The sequence below is a fragment of the Leptidea sinapis genome, chromosome 39, assembly GCF_905404315.1.
Source record: "Leptidea sinapis chromosome 39, ilLepSina1.1, whole genome shotgun sequence".
NCBI lineage: Eukaryota > Metazoa > Arthropoda > Insecta > Lepidoptera > Pieridae > Leptidea > Leptidea sinapis.
Genome location: NC_066303.1, coordinates 8269906 through 8288320, shown reverse-complemented (window position 1 = coordinate 8288320; position 18415 = coordinate 8269906). Strand labels below are relative to the sequence as shown.

The 18415-nt window shown below is 34.5% G+C and overlaps 1 protein-coding gene across 1 annotated transcript in view; it reads right to left on the bottom strand.

The window, feature by feature from the left end:
* Positions 1-13753, bottom strand: part of LOC126976142 (soluble guanylate cyclase 89Db-like) — a 30969-nt gene extending 17216 nt beyond the window's left edge. Inside the window, exons 1-5 of the mRNA XM_050824341.1 lie at positions 13654-13753; positions 3507-3584; positions 2066-2757; positions 1527-1720; positions 260-384 (exon numbers count right to left, since the gene is read on the bottom strand). Coding sequence (XP_050680298.1) covers positions 260-384; positions 1527-1720; positions 2066-2757; positions 3507-3584; positions 13654-13695 — 1131 coding nt within the window. The 5' untranslated portion in view covers positions 13696-13753. The remainder of the gene's footprint in view (positions 1-259; positions 385-1526; positions 1721-2065; positions 2758-3506; positions 3585-13653) is intronic.
* Positions 13754-18415: the final 4662 nt, after the last annotated feature.

The window sequence follows — 18415 nt, the reverse complement described above, 5'->3', positions numbered from 1 at the left end:
TACGACATATTGTAATTGCCATAGCATCTGTAACTCATGGATCTTAAGAATTTACGTTGGACATTTTCTATCATTTCGTAATACTTTTTATAAATAGGGTGCCAAATAGGAACGGCATATTCCAATTGGGAACGTACAAGGGATTTATATAAATGTAAAAAAGTATAGGGCTTCTTAAAGTCAATGGATGTTCTCATGATAAATCCATACATTTAATTTGTCTTTGGTAGAAACTAAGAAGATAGCTCTTATTACTTACATAATCACTGTTGTCAAACTCTAGACGAAGAACTGCCACGTAGTAACTACCCTCCATGCTTTCTTTTACGATCGTTACCTTCAGCTTTAGTGAGAAAATGTCTTCAGCTATTTCATACAATTGACCTGTTGACAGATATACAGACATGCTGTTAAACTAATATTATAATGATCTGAAGATTTTAAGTTTGTTAGTCATGGGCAAGTGAAAATCTCAATAACTGTTGAATCGGAATCAAATATTCTTTCACCACTAGATATCTACATTATGCATCAGTGCCGTAGTCTATTTCGTTATAATGGAAATAGCTTTTTGTACGATCGATACAATTTTAGCAAAGCAAGTCAGGAAAAATCCGCAGTTTGTTGTTTAAACTTTTATTTGTAAGGCTGAGTAAGTCTATAAAACAACAAACTATATACCACCTGGTATATAGAACAATCCAAGAAAATGCAAAATGTTCACAACTAGACATTTTACTTATGATTGGTTCATTCGGACGTATAGCGTTCCCACGTTTATTTGCAAGGCTCCTTGACATTCGGAAACTTTAGAGTTATCATAAAACATTTTGAATATTCTTGGTCTATTCTCAAGTATACATTTATACCAAGTTTATTTGTAAGGCCGTAACCGGATGGATTGGAGTTAATACTAAATATGAATAAAATTTTAATACTACAAAAAAGTCATTTTTCACACAAGTTTGCCATCAGCGTTTTTCGCTCTTTGACTAAAATAATGTACGCCTAATGTGTGCCTATATAAAACATTTTTTTTTTTATATTATTAATACTAGCCGTTCTCGCCCACTTCGCTGGGCGAATTTTAAAAGGAAATAAATTAAATTTTATTCATCATTTTTATTGTATTTTATTCTTATTAATATTCTTACTATTTTCCTTTGAAAAATGTTCATAAAAGTAAAACAGCAATTAAAAAAATGAAGAAACGTTGGAATTCAAATAAGCCATAAATTTCGCATCGAATGGTTGTAGTTTCATGCCGATACGATCAGTGGTTTAGGTGTGATTGAGCCTCAAACAAAGACCATTTTCATTGTACATATATATATATAGATTATTTTAATTATATCGTTTATTCCTTAATAATATTTTCGTATAGAGGATATACTCGTAGATCCATATTTTTCACTACCGTGCAGAAAAGACACGATAATACACAATCATGAATTACGTATTGTGACGTCATTTGGAATACGCACCTTAATTTCTTAATTTAAACTTTGATGGCCTATGTAACGTACCCATAAGGTAGTGTGTGTAGCCTGTTCTGCCACTGCTGTATACCAATTCAGCTCCATGTCTATGAGCTCTGGTCAGCTGCATACTTGGAGACCTCATGTTTGGAAACGTAAACCTCATGCGCTGGTGAATGTTGTCCACAGATTGCAGGAATGTGCAAAAATAACGGCCTGTTGCACGAATCATGGTGTCATATCTAAAATATATATTTGTAGTTATTATAAAATTACCTGATTTAACAAAAAATAATACGCCGTCTATTATTAAAATTTCTAATTTCCAAAAAAAATACAATATATTGGGAAGTTGTCCGCTTAAAATGTTTATTTTGATTTCGATTCAAATTGGACTTTATAAAAATACAGTGGTCCAATACCCGATTGAAGTAAAAGCTTGAAAATTTTGAAAAATACTAAATAAATATCTAGATACAAAGAAGTCAATACCTGAAATAATATTAATTAGATAGAATCGATTAAAGAGTTTAGGAAGACAAAATTGCCGAATACATGCAGTGCAACGTAATAGTACACAAACTTACCCGTAATTAGAAAAAAACTTTACAAAGCATCTTCCGAAGAAGTGCATAACCTTTTCTGGTGTACCGAATTTCTCTTTCAGTTCATTTAATCTTTCAACGTTACCCAAGCTGTTTAATCTTGGTCTTAACGGTGCTCCAGAACCTCTTCTTTTATAAACGTCAACTGCAAGAGTACAGCTTACTTTCCTATTGGTTCGCTTTATTGAACTCTTCCTCGTCCCAGTTGTAATAGGAGACTTTTGTTCGGGCTCTGATTTTTCAACTGTAACGATCTCTTTTGCTTCACACGGTTCGTCGTCAAGTTCTTCATCGCTTTTAAATGTCTCTAAGCGGACTCCCAAGCTTCTACGATCTCGAACATTCAGGCGCGTTGGAGTTAAATTTAGTTCTTCCAACTCGTTAATCCTTTTTGTTGATACATTACCACTTCGTATTTCCTCGGAGGAGTTGAAGGCGTCGATTTCTTTCTTTGTCGCAGCTGTTAAAGCATTTGTTGAACTGAATGGACATTTAAATGCTTGGTTTCTGTTATCTGTGTGTACAGAAGCACTTCTCCATGCGGGTTTAGATTTGAGGGAAAGTTTTCTTGGCGCTGGACTGCTTGGTGCCGTCGGTGCAGGACTGCTACCATCGTTGTTGATGAAGCGAGCTAATGCTGAAGCCACGCGTAGCATAAGGGCATCAGGATATTGCTGTAAAATTATAAAAAACTCTTAACGACTAACCACTCACGCCAGAAGGTTGGCTCTCTTAGTGCAAAATTTATACAATTATCAACGAACAACCCCAGTATATGTTATATGTTTTTATATATTTTATAATCATATAGTTCTGGGATTCTTCTGATGTTGCAAGTAACATAGGTGACAGTCTTCACATAGCATTAAATGACCCTTACTCCCGACCTCGGTCGTCTTGCCATTCTATTAATAAATGTAATAATGTGTCTTGCAGTTTTTAAAGAGTGTTGCAGACAGAATTCAATTAACATTTAGATTACCGACGATAGCTTCCCCTGATGATAGTTAGAAAAGCTATCCTCCATACTATCTGGCAACACCAATGGAAGTAAATAGAAATGGAATCAATAATACACAAGATTCACTCAAGTAATATACCGAACTGGAAACACCGCCAAAGAAGTTCATTTCATGTTAGTATGTACTTGGAGTTATAGTTAAAAGCAAATTATTAACAACTCGGTTAACACAAGACTTTTATGAAATACGGCCGAGTGAGAGTCGGGTGGTTGTAGTTTTTTCGTCGTGATTAAAAAGTATGCCAACCAAGACAAACTATAGTTTTCTAGTATATGTTTAAAATCTATAAACTAAGCCTCATGTACACAAACAGTCAGCTAGGACAGCATTATGTAGTATAAAAAGAGTTTATGTATCAATTAATTTCTTTGGATCAATGCTACTTTGTCGTAATATATTACCTGTCTTGTCATAAAAACTGTATTCCTTCCTCCTGCTTCTCTTAAAATTGTGTCCCATACTTCTACACCACATTCTTGCTGTAAAAATTCAAAATTGTATTACCTACAAACAAATTTACAAACACATTTACAAACTATATAGTATAAAGTAAACTATATAGTATCATATAGGCAATAAGGCAGTGCCTACCTCATTATGAACTTAATAAATATCGTATTAGTGTTAAAGTTATTTTACTACCTACGGTAGGCAGTCTAAGGATTGCATATTCGAAGTAAGCAGCGTTTCATACAACTTATATCGTACTGTAGGACTAAAGCGCAACTACGACTACTTAGATCTACAGTGCCTACCTTGCAAGAAAACCAATGCACGCCTATATTATGCCCTATAGTATGCATGTTGAGAGAGGGAGTAGTTTCGTAATCTTAGTGCTATCATACAAAGAAAAAAGGTTTCAATTAAAAGGTAATTTAACGTTACATCCCTGTTCAAACTCGCGACTGTTTAATCATTTTATTTCATTTATTTGATTTAAACTATATAACAAAACCAATAACATTAATCAATTACATCTATTTCAATGACAGTGGATGACCTTTGCACCGGATGCCGGCTAGATTATGGTTATCACAATGGCTTCTATTTGCGCCGTGAAGCAGTAATGTGTAAGCAGTACCGTTTCGGTCTGAAGGGCGCCGTGGCTAGTGAAATTAGACTTGCCATCTTATGTCTCAAGGTGACGAGCACAGTTGTAGTGCCACTCAGAATTTATGTGTTCTTCGAAAATCCTGAGCGGCACTGCATTGTAATGAGCAGGACGTATCGGCTGCTCGTCTCGTCCCTTATTTTCATAATAAAAAATAAGCTAGTTACCACACTAATGTGCAAATGCAGATCAGTGTCCGGGTGGGCTAGTCTACGATGCGATTAAACAATTTAAACTCTCGCGGCAAGGGCGCCATAGCGTGCGCTACCTTGCGATACGCTCGCACTGCCAGGAGACGGTGACTTATCATAAAATAGAGAAGGCTTCGTTCAGCATGATGATGCAGACAACATCCATCTAGATAGCGTTTATTATAGGCGCAAGCTTCTGGATCTCTCTTTCCTTCATAACATAGTTCATAGTAGGATCGACAGTACAGAGCTAACTGAACTATTCATACAATTACCAGTGCCGTCAGTTCGCACTAGATACACGTCTCTATTCCAAGTCCCGCTGAGTCACACTAAATGCAACTATAATAAGCAACAGTACTGAACTTTTTAATAGCAGTAAAAGCTGCTTTAAAAGGAGTGTTAATAAAAATCTAAAGGAAGGTTAAATTTAGAGTAAGTCACAAACACACACACACACACACACACACGCACACACACACACACACACACACACATACACACACACACACACGCACTCTCACCAAACCACACACGCACAAATATCATGTCTTATTATAAATATTGTAATTCCGTTATTAGATTTAAGTCCTACAAAATAGTATTATTATAACCTAATTTAAGTTCTGTGGATTTTGTGATATTTTAAATAAATAAAAATAATAAATAAATAAATTATTTCCTGTAAAACAACAAATGGCCAGCCGTTGGTAGACTAGCTTATAATGATCAGTTTCGAATAATCCCTATCCGCTTCTATTGATGAATACGCTCAAAATTTTAAAATAATACTAATGGACCCGACAGACGTTGTTCTATACACACGCCTTAAATTAGAAAAATAGGTCCAGTCGTTAGGAGGAGTTCACTAACATACACATGAGTAGGAGAATTATATTATATGGATGGAATTGAGAATCTAAACCAATCTCAAATTCACTGGAACACACAAAAAGCCGTTTAGAAGGTAGTTCAGTTGTGAATCTAAACCATTGTCGAATCCATCTGAAGACACACAGAAAGTTTCATTAAAATCGTTCAAGGCGTTTAGGAGGAGTTCAGTTACAACAGACGCACAAAAGAAATATAAATACGTATTAAGATGAACTCGCATAGATGTAAGCCCTCACGACATACGACGCTCGCTGCGCAGTTGAACATCGGGAATCTGCGAATTTTAAACCTATCCATAATAAGTTCAGCCCGCCAGAAACAAATCGATGCATATCATTTAAACACAGCCGCGCTTCGCTAAAATTAAATGGTCAAAGTCATGTTACTGTTGCTTCAAGTTTGGCGGCAGTTGTTGAAGCAAAAGATCATGATTAGAAAAAATACAACTCATATATTTAAAACGTTTGACGAGCTCTGGAAGTAACATCCTGATGTATTCAAATCTCGTCTAACGCTTGAATCCATTCATTCGATAAGCTTAGATACAACCATAATATTTTATTTGCCAGTTAACGGAAGAATAGACAGATAAATATTTATACCTGAGCTAATAATTTTTGTTAAAGATCAAATGTAGTTAGTAAATTAATTTTGAGACATAACGACATGATAACAATAGAGCAGTTATTTGCAGTACAATCGCGTATACTATTATCATTCGTACAGCAGTTAGTCGAAGTTAATTTCGACATCGGCAAGGTTAATACTTAGAGTTATAAAATTTAGACGGAGTTGACCTGTATAAGATGATCAAAAATCATCACTATTTATCAATAATGTTATACTATCCATTATACCTATATCTTAGCTTCTTTGTAGAAACATTTAATTACACTACAACTGACTGCATTTTTGCAATTTAAGTCTTTAAGGGGCAATGCTGTCTTAGTTTACTTATGGCTACAAAATGACCGTGCACGTGTGCTGCTGTGCTCCAGGCTGCTGAGAGATTTCTGGCAAATGAGGCATTATCGTTAAACCGTGTACTCACTTAGTACCGAAATACTTTGTTCGATAGCAATTTCATAATTACTGTTAGAAAAATGTTTCAAATCAAAAACACTTTATTGAAAATATAGAAAGAATAACAATGAAATCGCTTAACATTGGCGTTAGTGAAAATATTTGGACTTGATGAGGTCCGAAATTAAAAGCTACTGTAAAAAAGTGTGAAGCTTGAGATACACGTGATAAGTAAGGAAAAGGACATTTTTATTTTGAGTTGCTTTTTAGCTTATCTATTGACTGCATACAACGAAAAGCCACTCGAATCATGGCCGATCAAGCCGATGTAATCAAGCACATCTCTATGTGGGTTCTCTCAGCATCTTCCGCATTTATCACGGGGTGTGCTCAGAGGAGCTGTTGGGGTTGGTTCCAGCGGCCGAATTCCACCACAGGATATTACGTGAAAAGTACCACCCGCATCACGTTGACGTCTGGCATTCCATAACTAACGTATCTCGTGAGCCCTTGCCTTTATAAAATAAATGCCTCTTATATAATAAAAAAATCGAATTATTTAATACTAGTACTATTGAGTTCTAATGACTCGAGTCAGTTGGATCGATTCAACGGTTCATTTTAGCTTATGAATAATGTTTTGCACTAGAAGCGCTGTGCTGTTTTTAAATAAAAAAAATAATTGAACTAATTCATATATCGCATGAAAATCTAAATAAAAGGGTAACCCCTTAAAGGATCTCTATATATATATTGAAATAAAAAAAAAACATAAATCCGAATTGCATAGTACAAGAGCTCCGTCTGCATTATTCATTTTGGTTAAAGGTCAACGATTTGGTGGTCTTCTAATATTATATTCTGGTGACACGTACAGTGATGTGACGAGTGAAGAAAAGATATTACTAATGTCTTAATTTATTATTTTATCGATTTTGGAATAACTTATAAAATATAATGTAAAGGTTACTGAAGACAAATTAAACATAGTATTATTTAAACGATTATAATGAAATTTACTGCACCCAGTGTTAAAAATGATGATGATAGAATTTGTTTAAACGGAGAGTAAGTATTTGCTATATTTCTTGATATGATCTGTTGGTTCCGAACTACAATCAAATCAAAAGATGGCTTGCCTGATAAACTTAATGAAAACATACAACAAAATATAGGCTATGGAGTAACAGATATACTAGTTTACTTTAGTTATTTCCTCAGTATTATGTTCTTATAGTATTTCGACTTCTGTAACACAAATAAAGAATAATTAAGAGAATAATTCTAATAATATATTGTTTCTGATGCCTGAAAATATATGCATATTAGTGACTATTCTAGAAATTATGATAATCATGATGTCAGCACCAAGAAAAATTATAGACTTGTTATGCTTTATTATTGACTGAGTCGAGTTAATTCGACTTTTGCTGCTTTTACAAGAGAATTCAAAAGAATTGTTAACAAACATTTACGTGGTAAGGGCTAGAGCATTAATGACTTTCCAAACAATACCAGACCTTGAGATAAGTGGGATCGCTTCCAGGCTATTTCAAAAATTGAAATTGTTATACGAGTATCTTATTTTAAATAATTGGTTCTGAGTTGCTTACTACCGTTTTTCTCAGGTCTGAGGCATATCTTTTTGAAATGGTGGTAGATTCTGACGATTAAATTTGCATTAGTTAAAGCATCCCATTCAAAGAAATTATATTTGAATTTGAATTCAAATGAAGAAACGAGATAACTGTCAAAACAAGATTTCTGTTATTTTAATTAAGAGAACCAGAACCTGAGTTTCTTACTACCGTTCTTCTCAGGTCTCATGCATACCTTTTTGAACGGGTGGTAGATTGTGACGATAAATTATCATGAATCCCATTTAAAATAAATTTATATGAATTCGAGTGAAGAAATGGGATAAATGTTAAAGCAAGATACAATGAAACAATATCGAATTTCGGTTTGAATTTCAAAAAGTAAGACGTAGAATAATAGACGTAAGTAGGAGGAAAGTATTATGTACTGAAAAGCAGCTAGTTCAAGAGTACAAAAAATTTAAAAGAGCTTATACTATTTAATAGGGTTAATGTGAGTGGTCGAAGTCAGAGAAGTCAGTTAATAAATATAAATTACATTTAATAAAACTCATATCAACAGAATGAAATTGCTATGTTAAAACGATGACTTATTGCGGGTTGACTATATGTTATTTAAAAACGGCGTTGAAATATTACGAATCGCGTACATTTTATGGTTGACATTTTTTTAAATAAAACTAAGGGACGAGACGAGCAGGACGTCTAGTTGATGGTAATTGATGCGCCCTACTCATTACAATGCATTGCCGCTCAGGATTCTTGAAAAACCCCAAAAATTCTGTGCGGCACTACAACTGCGCTCGTCAACTTGAGACATTAGATGTTAAGTCTCATTAGCCCAGTAATTTCACTAGCTACGGCGCCCTTCAGACCGAAACACAGTAATGATTACACATTACTGCTTTACGGCAGAAATAGGCGCCGTTGTGGTACCCATAATCTAGCCGGCATCCTGTGCAAAGGAGCCTCCCACTGGTAATAATATAATGTAATGTATGAGTCATGTCATTGATAAGTATTTTTGGAGTATAGCGGTATGAATGTTCTGAGCACAAGGTTGTGAATCAGAAAAAGACAATTTGTTATTTTTAAAGTGATATCCCGCATTTCTGGGATCTGGGACTAATTATACAAAATGTCAATCAGAAAAAGTAACATGTCTCTGAACATGAAGGGTGTCACTGTTAATAGTAGATAGTTGATGAATATTTTATCAGAACTTTTTTTTTATGAAAATAAGGGACGAGACAATCAAGTTCAGTTGATGGTAAATTATTCGCCGAGCCTATAACAATGCAATGCCGCTCAGATTTCTTGAAAAACCCTAATTTCTGAACGGCACTACAATTGCGCTCGTCACCTTGAGACATAAGATGATAAGTCTCATTTGCCCAGTAATTTTCAGAAATTTTCGGTCTGCCGAAACACACAACTGCTTCACGGCAGAAATAGGCGCCGTTGTGGTAGCCATAATCTAGCGGGCATCCTGTGCAAAGAAGCAGTATGGCGGCTAGACTGGTAAACACTGGTAACATGGTCAAGGATAGCATATAAATATGCATAAAAAAATATTTTTACCACAACAGCTACAAAAGTACCCTAAATCATTTCAGTCAATTATTTGTCAAGGAAGTTTATTTATAGGGATAAATAAAGAAAACTGCGGCTACCGAAAAGGACATGGCAAAAAGTACATTCCATGTAGATATACATAGTAAATGCTTTTATAAATAAAATGCGAATAATTATTTTAAAAAAATAGAGAGATGAATTAATACGTTATTTTTAACCTCTCAGAGCTTGTCAGTTTTGATTTCAAAATCTTATATCTTTAAACGAGCAATTCTTGTATATAAATATATAATCTGAATCTCGGAAACGCCTCCAACGATTTTAATGAAATTTAGTATACAGGTAGTTCCGGTTTACTTTAAATTCAGTACACCATTAATATACTGCTACAATAACATTAGAATACAAAGGTAAATTTCGCCACTATGTACAAGACTGTACTAGCTCAGATTGGGTGATCCGGAAAGCAGAAGACCCCGGTTCGAATCTAGATGTCCTATTAGATTTTTTTTGTCAAGTTTTGTACCTTCTTAAGAATCCGAGCAAGGCTCGGTCGTCCAGGTACTATTGATAAATGCAACAATATATTCGTCAGCTTCCCCTATAATGATAAAAAATGTTAGAGATAATATCTTACGATCTTTATTACTCATATTATAGTCAAATCTACACTATGAACCATTTCTAGCATTTTAAAAGATGCTTAGGAATTGGAGGTCCTTTTATAGCCACACGAAGAGGCACACTTGTGCTAAAATCAAAACAATTTAAGCGGTACGCAGAGGTAGGTTATAGAAAAATTTTGTTTACTACTCCGGTGGCGAGAATGAATTTGTCGGCAAAGTCGCCTTATAAATGAACTCCACAACAAAGTGGACATTTTTGGGTGTATGTGGAGTGAACTCGCAAGGGTATTATTGTTGTATGTAGTGTGATAAGGTAAATATTTGGATGTTCAAGTTTTTTTATATTTTCTAGTGTATTATGATAATAATACTATAATACTATGTTTTGTAATGTACTATTTAATGCAATTGTATTATTTTTATTTGATTAGTTTAAGATTGATTTGCTTGTTGTATGCATGTATTTTATTCTTGTGTGTAACTGTCATGTCATTCATGTAACTGTCGCATTAGGATGTAAGAATTGCATTCCTTTTCTGTTTCCGCCATATAATAAAAATAAAAAAGCCTTTTGTTCCCATACTTAATTTCATAATTAAGTTTAAAAATTAAAACAAACTTATTGTTAGTAAACTTAACTTAACTTAAGCCTAATATTATAAGAACTTAAAAAGAGAAAAGTTTTATGTTAGTAAGTTTATTATCTTTTTCTTAATAATTACTGTTTAGTTAGTAGTATGGGCCCCTCTTTGTTGAAGGTCTCCTCCATTTTCATCCACACTATACGATCTTGCCCAATATTAGCCAGTCTTTTCCAGCGTATTCAATCACATCATCAGCCACCTCTTACACGGTCTTCTTCTTTTCTAATGCCCACCGGCCGGCCCTTTGCATTTCATTGTCTGTATCGTCCATCTGTTGTCTGTGAGTCGTCATATATGACCGGCCCATTGCCATTTTAGTTTCAATGCGTGGGTCAGTGCATCTTTTATTTTTGTTATTTGTCTGATTAGAACATTTTTTATCTCTAGAAATTTTTCTTATTTTAAATATGCTTCTTTCTATAGCTCTCTGTTTCATTCTAATATTTTGTTTTAATTTATTTGTGAAGGTCCATGTTTGACATCCATATAGAAGACAAGGTAATAAGCATGTGTCAACTACAGTTTTCTTCAGCTTCAGATTGAAATCTCCCTTTAGAATTTCTTTCAAAGACCAAAATTTTTTCCAGGTTAGATTCCTTCTTCTTTCGACTTCTTCTTCGTTGCAATTTTTTTCAAATGATATTTGTGTGCCCAGATAAATATATTTTTCAACGTATTCAATTTCATTGCCGCTAGTGGTGATAGGTATTTTAAAATTGTTGGTCATCACTTTGGTTTTATTGAAATTCATTTTTAATCCAATTTTTAAACTTTCTTTGTCTAGTGAATTGATCATATTTTCTAGGTCTTTTGGAGTTTCTGCTAGTACTACGATGTCATCAGCGAACCTTAGATGACTTAAGAAACAGCCATTAACTATTATGCCTTTGTTTACCCAGTCAATTTGTCGAAATACATAATCCAGTACCAAAATGAAGAGCTTCCGCCATATATCAGACACTAATCCAATTTTAAATATATTACAATTTCTAACAAGTCTAAGTTCTGGCAGCAAAATATATCAAAAAATGATTATTCCTACGTTTTTATAGTAATAACTTTTTATTACAAATAATACCTCCGTCTACAGCTGATTTTGAGAAGTAAACCACGATACACCGCCAAATTTAAGAAGTCATCATAGTTCTAAAATAAAATTTTCCGAGTGTCCAAGAGATGTTATATATTTGTTATGCTGCATAGATTGTAAAATAAGTTATGATTTAAGAAAAAATAGGGTATAAAGTGTTGTGACGATAATAATTATTGTAAAAGTCGGGTAAAAGGGTGATACTTGTTGAGTTTACCTTATTGTTGATGAAAATACACATTCTCATCAAAAAATCGCCACCCCGCAGAAGATTTTAATGAGTTTTATGTTTTTAAACAATTTGTCATGTTTTTAAAGTGATAATCTTCACTTCTAGGATTAATATACAAATGCAATACAAAATTTTATGAACGATGCGGGCCTCGAACCCACGACCTCTGGCGTTCCGTGCAAGTCGTCTGCCAACTGAGCAAACCGTTCGAGTGACTTAGCATCATAAAATCTTGTATGCTTTGTTCAACTCTCAGGTTGTGGCTTCATCTACAGGATCTAGTTTACAGTTAATTACCTGCTCAACCCCAATATCTGCATATTAGGAAATTGACTTGAGATGTCGCTCTTGTTTGTTGTTTATGTGAACCTTTTTAGAAGAATTTGTAAAAGACGTAACACCAAAAACTGTTAAAAACAAAACTTTATTAAGACCCCGTAATTGCTTCTATTCCTCCGGTTCCTCATGGAACGTATGAGAGTCACAATCCTATGTTGTGTGATGTTACTACTCTTCTGGTATAACTGTTCTTAGACGGCCAAACGTCTCCATAGCAGAATCTGGGGGCATGGCAGTGTCTCCACCAAGTCGAGCAAAGCTCTACCATCCTTATCTCGAAGCAGTTCAGACAATTCAACTTCCTATAACTTCGTTGTGGATAAAACGAGTTCTGAATTTTCAGTAACCAAGCAGGCATTGTATATATACGTTATATTTTATTTAATTAATCTATTCATTTAAAATATAAAAGATTTTTAATAATGATATGCATGGACTTGTAAGCTAATTACGTATTAACTTAGCTATAGAGAAGCGTGGTCAGTTTTAACTATTGTTTTAGAAAAAGTCTTACATATTTATAATTAAGTTCGTAGGTACGTATTGCATCAATTGGCTGTAAGTGTAAGTCCACGAGAAAAAGCAGGTACTCCGGCTCGACTTCCCCCCAGTGTGCCTATGTACAATGTACTATTTAAGCCATTAATTAACTAGCACGGGGCTCACTTGATGGTAGGCCAAAAACATTGACGCGACCCGGCACAACACGCCTCGCCAAAAAAAATGTCTTTTGTAAACTAAATCTTATTAAACATTACAATTCCGGTCCCTACTCAATGTCAATTATAAATTTATAATAATTTACCAGAACACCTAAAAGCCGAAACCAATATTAAAAAAATCATAAGCCTTGCATTTCATAAAGTTATTTTTGGAAGTTAAGTAAACAGTTACTATTCTATTTTGACTAATTACAGGAATATTTGATGCACGTGATAATTTAGCACTTCAATTTTGTTTAGTAACTAAGTCGCGTGTAACGCAATTATAATAAATAAATAAAAATAAATAGGTGGTCTCCTTCGTCCAATACATAATAAATTAATTTTATCGTCGTAGGGAGATAACAAAGTTAGATCAAACCGTGGATTCAACATTTCATAGCTCTTATCCTACATTTATGAATGATTTTTATTTCAAACTACGGAACCCAAAAATTCAACATACTACAAAAAACATACACATATAAAGATTATACAGTTTTTAAGGATTATCAAAATCTTACCACAATAAAATGTTGCACGCTCTCAAGTAACCACCCGTACATTGTAGAATTAAGTACTTAATGACACACACAAAGGACATCCAGCCTATAAGGCTTTCACGCGGTAACTAAACGTACAAGGGGATGTTCTATAGCCTGTGTTCTATTGTTATCCATATCGAGTGAAATTAATTGGAAAAGACGATTGCTATTAATGTTTAAGTGTTTATATTCTAGAATGATGGGGCATCGTGGAAATTTTACAATAAAAAACCTGTTTCAGTTAGACAGGGTGTTTCTTCGACAACTTCAAATTTGTTTACTCAATTTACTTATAAATTTAGCGAAACGGTTATAATGTAATTATTCAGCATAATGCCTGTCGAAGTATACAAAAGAAGAAAGAATTATAGGGATGCATACCCAATAGTTAAACCACAGGAGTCCTTTTTTATGGCTCTGGAGGACAAACCAGGGGTTTACCTGAAGGTAAATTAGAACGGAATCAAATGAGAACACATTGCTATGTGGCGCGCGGGGATCGAACCGGAGGCATCGTGATAAAAGTCAACGGTTTTGGCATATCCGACTGGTCATCCATCTGGCAGTTAGTGGTATATATTTCATGAACGACAATAGTTACACACCCTTGGGCATACACAGCTACATCTTCCAATGCCAGTGTGTTGTTACCATCTCAGAAATATTTTCGATAGTGTGGCGTTACGGAAGAATAAATGCCACCAATGTCCAATACCTACCTGGAACGAGTTGCGTCTGACAACGGTGTGACTGTATTCGATGCGATACTGGTACTATCGCTCATACCAACCAGTCGATTCATCGGCTTAACCAAACAAAATATCTGAATTATGATGGGTCCCCTAACGGGGCTCATACCACTGATGAAACACCTTTTCTAAACAGATGCAATGAACAGCCTTAATTGCAGAGGCTAGCTACCTGGTCGAGGGCGAAACGATCACTCATGTCCCCCAGGGACTTTCAAACATAGAGCATACTCCCACCTTGAGGGCCGGCAGTGCATCTTTTGACCCCTAATTTTGCGGATGTCCCTGGGCGGTTGCTTCCTTCCTTCTTCCCATCCCGTGAGTTTCTTGCCCGTTTGCCACCTCTTATATAATATGCAGCAGGGTCTAATCGTTAAGTGTGACCAGGTGAATATTGCGTAACTAATACAGATATCAAAAAACTTTCAACTGATATTGAAAGTACGTTACCTAATCAATAACTTTATAAAAATCAAACGAGAAGTATCCTTAATTTGATGTATGGGAATTTTTAAATGTATGGGAATGTTTAATATCAAAATTTCTGTAATTTTACTGATTAGGTACAGGAAGGGCTGATGAACTGGTAAAAATATAAGGCCGCTTTGAAAAGTCTGTTCTGTGTTCTGGGATTAATAACACAAATAAAACTGAAAACAAAATTTTATGAACGATGCGGGACTTGAACCCGCGGCCTCTCGCGTTCCGTGCGAGCGCTCTTTCCAACTGAGCCAACCGTTCTAGTCACGTATCTTTGATAAAATCTTTAATGCTTTGTTCAACTCTCTGGTTGTGGTTTCACGCAAAAGGTCGCGGGTTCGAGTCCCGCATCGTTCATTAAATTTAATTTTCAGTTTTATTTGTATACATTCATAATCTATACAGACTTATTTCTTAAGCACACAACCGACTTTTAAAGTTTCTACGTTACTTTCTATATTCTTATAGTATGTAGAAGCACCGTTACGACATAACTTTGCACAGAATGTATGAAACAAGTGTCATAAACGATGAACATAATAATTATTAAATCAATTCACGTAGACTTTTAGCGAATATTATGTATACCTCACATCGTCTTTGTATTCAAGAAAGGATTTACACAACTTTTTAGATCCCCAATAGGACGTGTTTATTTTCACTAACTTCCACCAACACGAGAACTATAAAAAGACTTTCATAATATCTATCCAAGTGTGCCTTATAGATTAATCGCTTTTATTTACCGCTAATTGGGAAAACTGATTTATGTACATAAATCAGCATGAAATTCAACAATTAATTCGTTCAGAATTTCATCATTATCAACAGGCAAGTTAATTTTGAGCCCGTCTTTGTCAATCCTCGGGAATAATTAATAATTGAATTAGAAACTTACGTGTTTTTAAACTTTTAACATAGTTATTATTATTACGCGTACTCACGATATATTCCTATTTCTAACCGACTTCAAAGAAGAAGGAGGTTGTTTGTATTTTGTTTCATGTTTTATCTCAAAATTTTCGACTGGGTTAAACCGATTTTGATCATTATTTTTTTTTAAATTAGTGCCAACTACCCATTTAAGTTTGGTCCAGTTTTGACGATGAGGTCCATGAGAAAACCATATAAATCTTAAATTTACATTAAGTATGTGCACCACAAATGAACGAATAACTCAATATCACGCCAACGATCGATGATTCTTTTTTATTTGAAAGGGTGTACTTCAAGTTTGATGAGAATTTAGTTAGGGTCTGATTATGGGGTCCACATATATGCAGACAATTTAGTTAATGTAGTTCAGATATACTAAAAATCCAAAATTAAAAAAAAAAACAATCGACAAACTTTCATCAATCAACTTTCCAAAACAATAAACTTAATATGTACTAAAAAGTACGAAAATAATTGCGTATTTTTCTGCAAATTAATAATTAATATAATGTAGGTTCAATTATTGTTATTTTGGGGTCGGTGTCAGCCAAGGTAGGTTTGTAGGTAACTATATATACATAGTTATAGATGAGATGTGCTTGTGTCGCACGCGCGACGTGACGAGGCGACAGGCGTGAGTGGGGCCGCGAAGGGAGGACACCGATTCCAGAAAATAACAATAAATGTAACAACATTATATCGATTACAAAATTGTAGAAGAATACGCAATATTTTTTTTACTTTTAAGTGTATTTTTTTGGAAAATATTTTTTGAAGTCGGTTGTCTTTTTGTTATTTTTTTTTACATTTATTTGAAACCGATATTTCGATTCAATTGCATGAATCTTGGTCATCGCAGCACTTGATGTGTGTATGTCGAAAGTGTGCATTATATTGTGTCCAGGATGTGCATGAAAAACGTCATAATATAATTTTACAATACAAGGTTCATAATTTAAAATAATAAGATAATTGAATATACAAGATCCCGAGAGATTTTTACATTCATTGCGAAGTTATGAAAAGGCATAAAAGGCATTTATTTTCTCAAAATTAATTCCTTTAAAATTCTTTTTGATGTCATTTCTAATATACTAGATACGACTACCGCTTCGGAAACAAATGGCGCTCTGAGAGAGAAGAAGCGGCGCAAGAAACTCTCCCAAAATTCTTTTTTTTTGCGATCTTTTTAATAATATGTCGATAATTATCCTGATTTTTCTAATAGTAAACGAAGTACCGATTATTCAAATAAAAAATGGCTTAAATGGACGGAATTAAAAAATAACTCAAAATACAAGAAAAATATGGAATCTGCGATCCTCGTTGCTCAATAGATTGCGTTGATAGGCTCGTGCTATATTTGACCCTTAAATTAAAAAGTTTGCTCGCACGAATAGTTGACATCGCGATTGTTGTCACTAAATAGACATTAGAACGCGGCCTACATACATCTTGGACAGGGGCGTGCAACCTTCTGGAGTTTGATACCCCATTTTTTATATATTTTTATTACTACTTATATATTTTATTTTTTGTCACTAAATATGTACCCTCTGATCCAAGTATTGACCATACGAATTTCTGAAACTGTTAGGTCTTAAACTGACAGATCATTCAAGCTATTCTATTCTTTAACTTATCTCTACGCTTCTTGAACACTGTTGAAGTAATTTCTTTTCATATTTTGGTATCAATAAATTATATTTTCTCACAAGACGTGCGCTATAATATCCGAGTGGATTTGGGAGATAATTTACATTGGTTATAATATTTTTATTTACGTACTTAGTATCAGCTTGTTCTTTTTTACTATGCCGGGAACGCCACCTAGTAACATGGTTTGATATTTTTTTGTCTTTTTTATCATGTGGCCAGCACATTACACACATTATTCAATTTGATATCTATTTATTGATTACGTTCATGCAAGGACAATCATAAATGATGTTTTAACTAGTAGGAGATATTTTTTTGAAGATAATCAATAAAACGTGAAGATAGCTTCTTGGTGTTAAATAGCATTAGCTCCCCATAAATGTGACAATATGATATGAATCAAAACTCATTACAAAACGACCTATTGTGTGGGGTCCTTCAAACTGGAGATGGATTTTGCTTACAATTACAGAGGCTCATTTATAAAGTGAGTTTTGATTCCCCCATTCGGGGTACTAAGATTGTGTGGATACGAAATATCACTCGTTAATCGGTAGACATTAGAATAACGGGTTTATATATGGGAGAGGAGAACTATCAAGTGTAAGGATCACCTGACTAAAGCCGGCAACACTCTCTTCCAACACCAGATGAATCACATAAGCGTTGACAGCTTTTCAGCTGATTTTAAGCATGCTTTTTATTGAGCGACAGATTCAATGACTCCGAAAGTAGTAAGTGGTAAGAAAGAAAGAGTAAGAAAATGCGCTTGATTTTTCCAGAGTCAAGCGGTAAGAGGTACCTTCCCCGATTTAGGACTGCTAACTTAGCCGCTTCTTCAACTTGGTATTTGGTGTGAATGTCTACCCAATGCAACTGTCGGGCCTCTCAAACGTCAAATTATATTAATTAGTTAT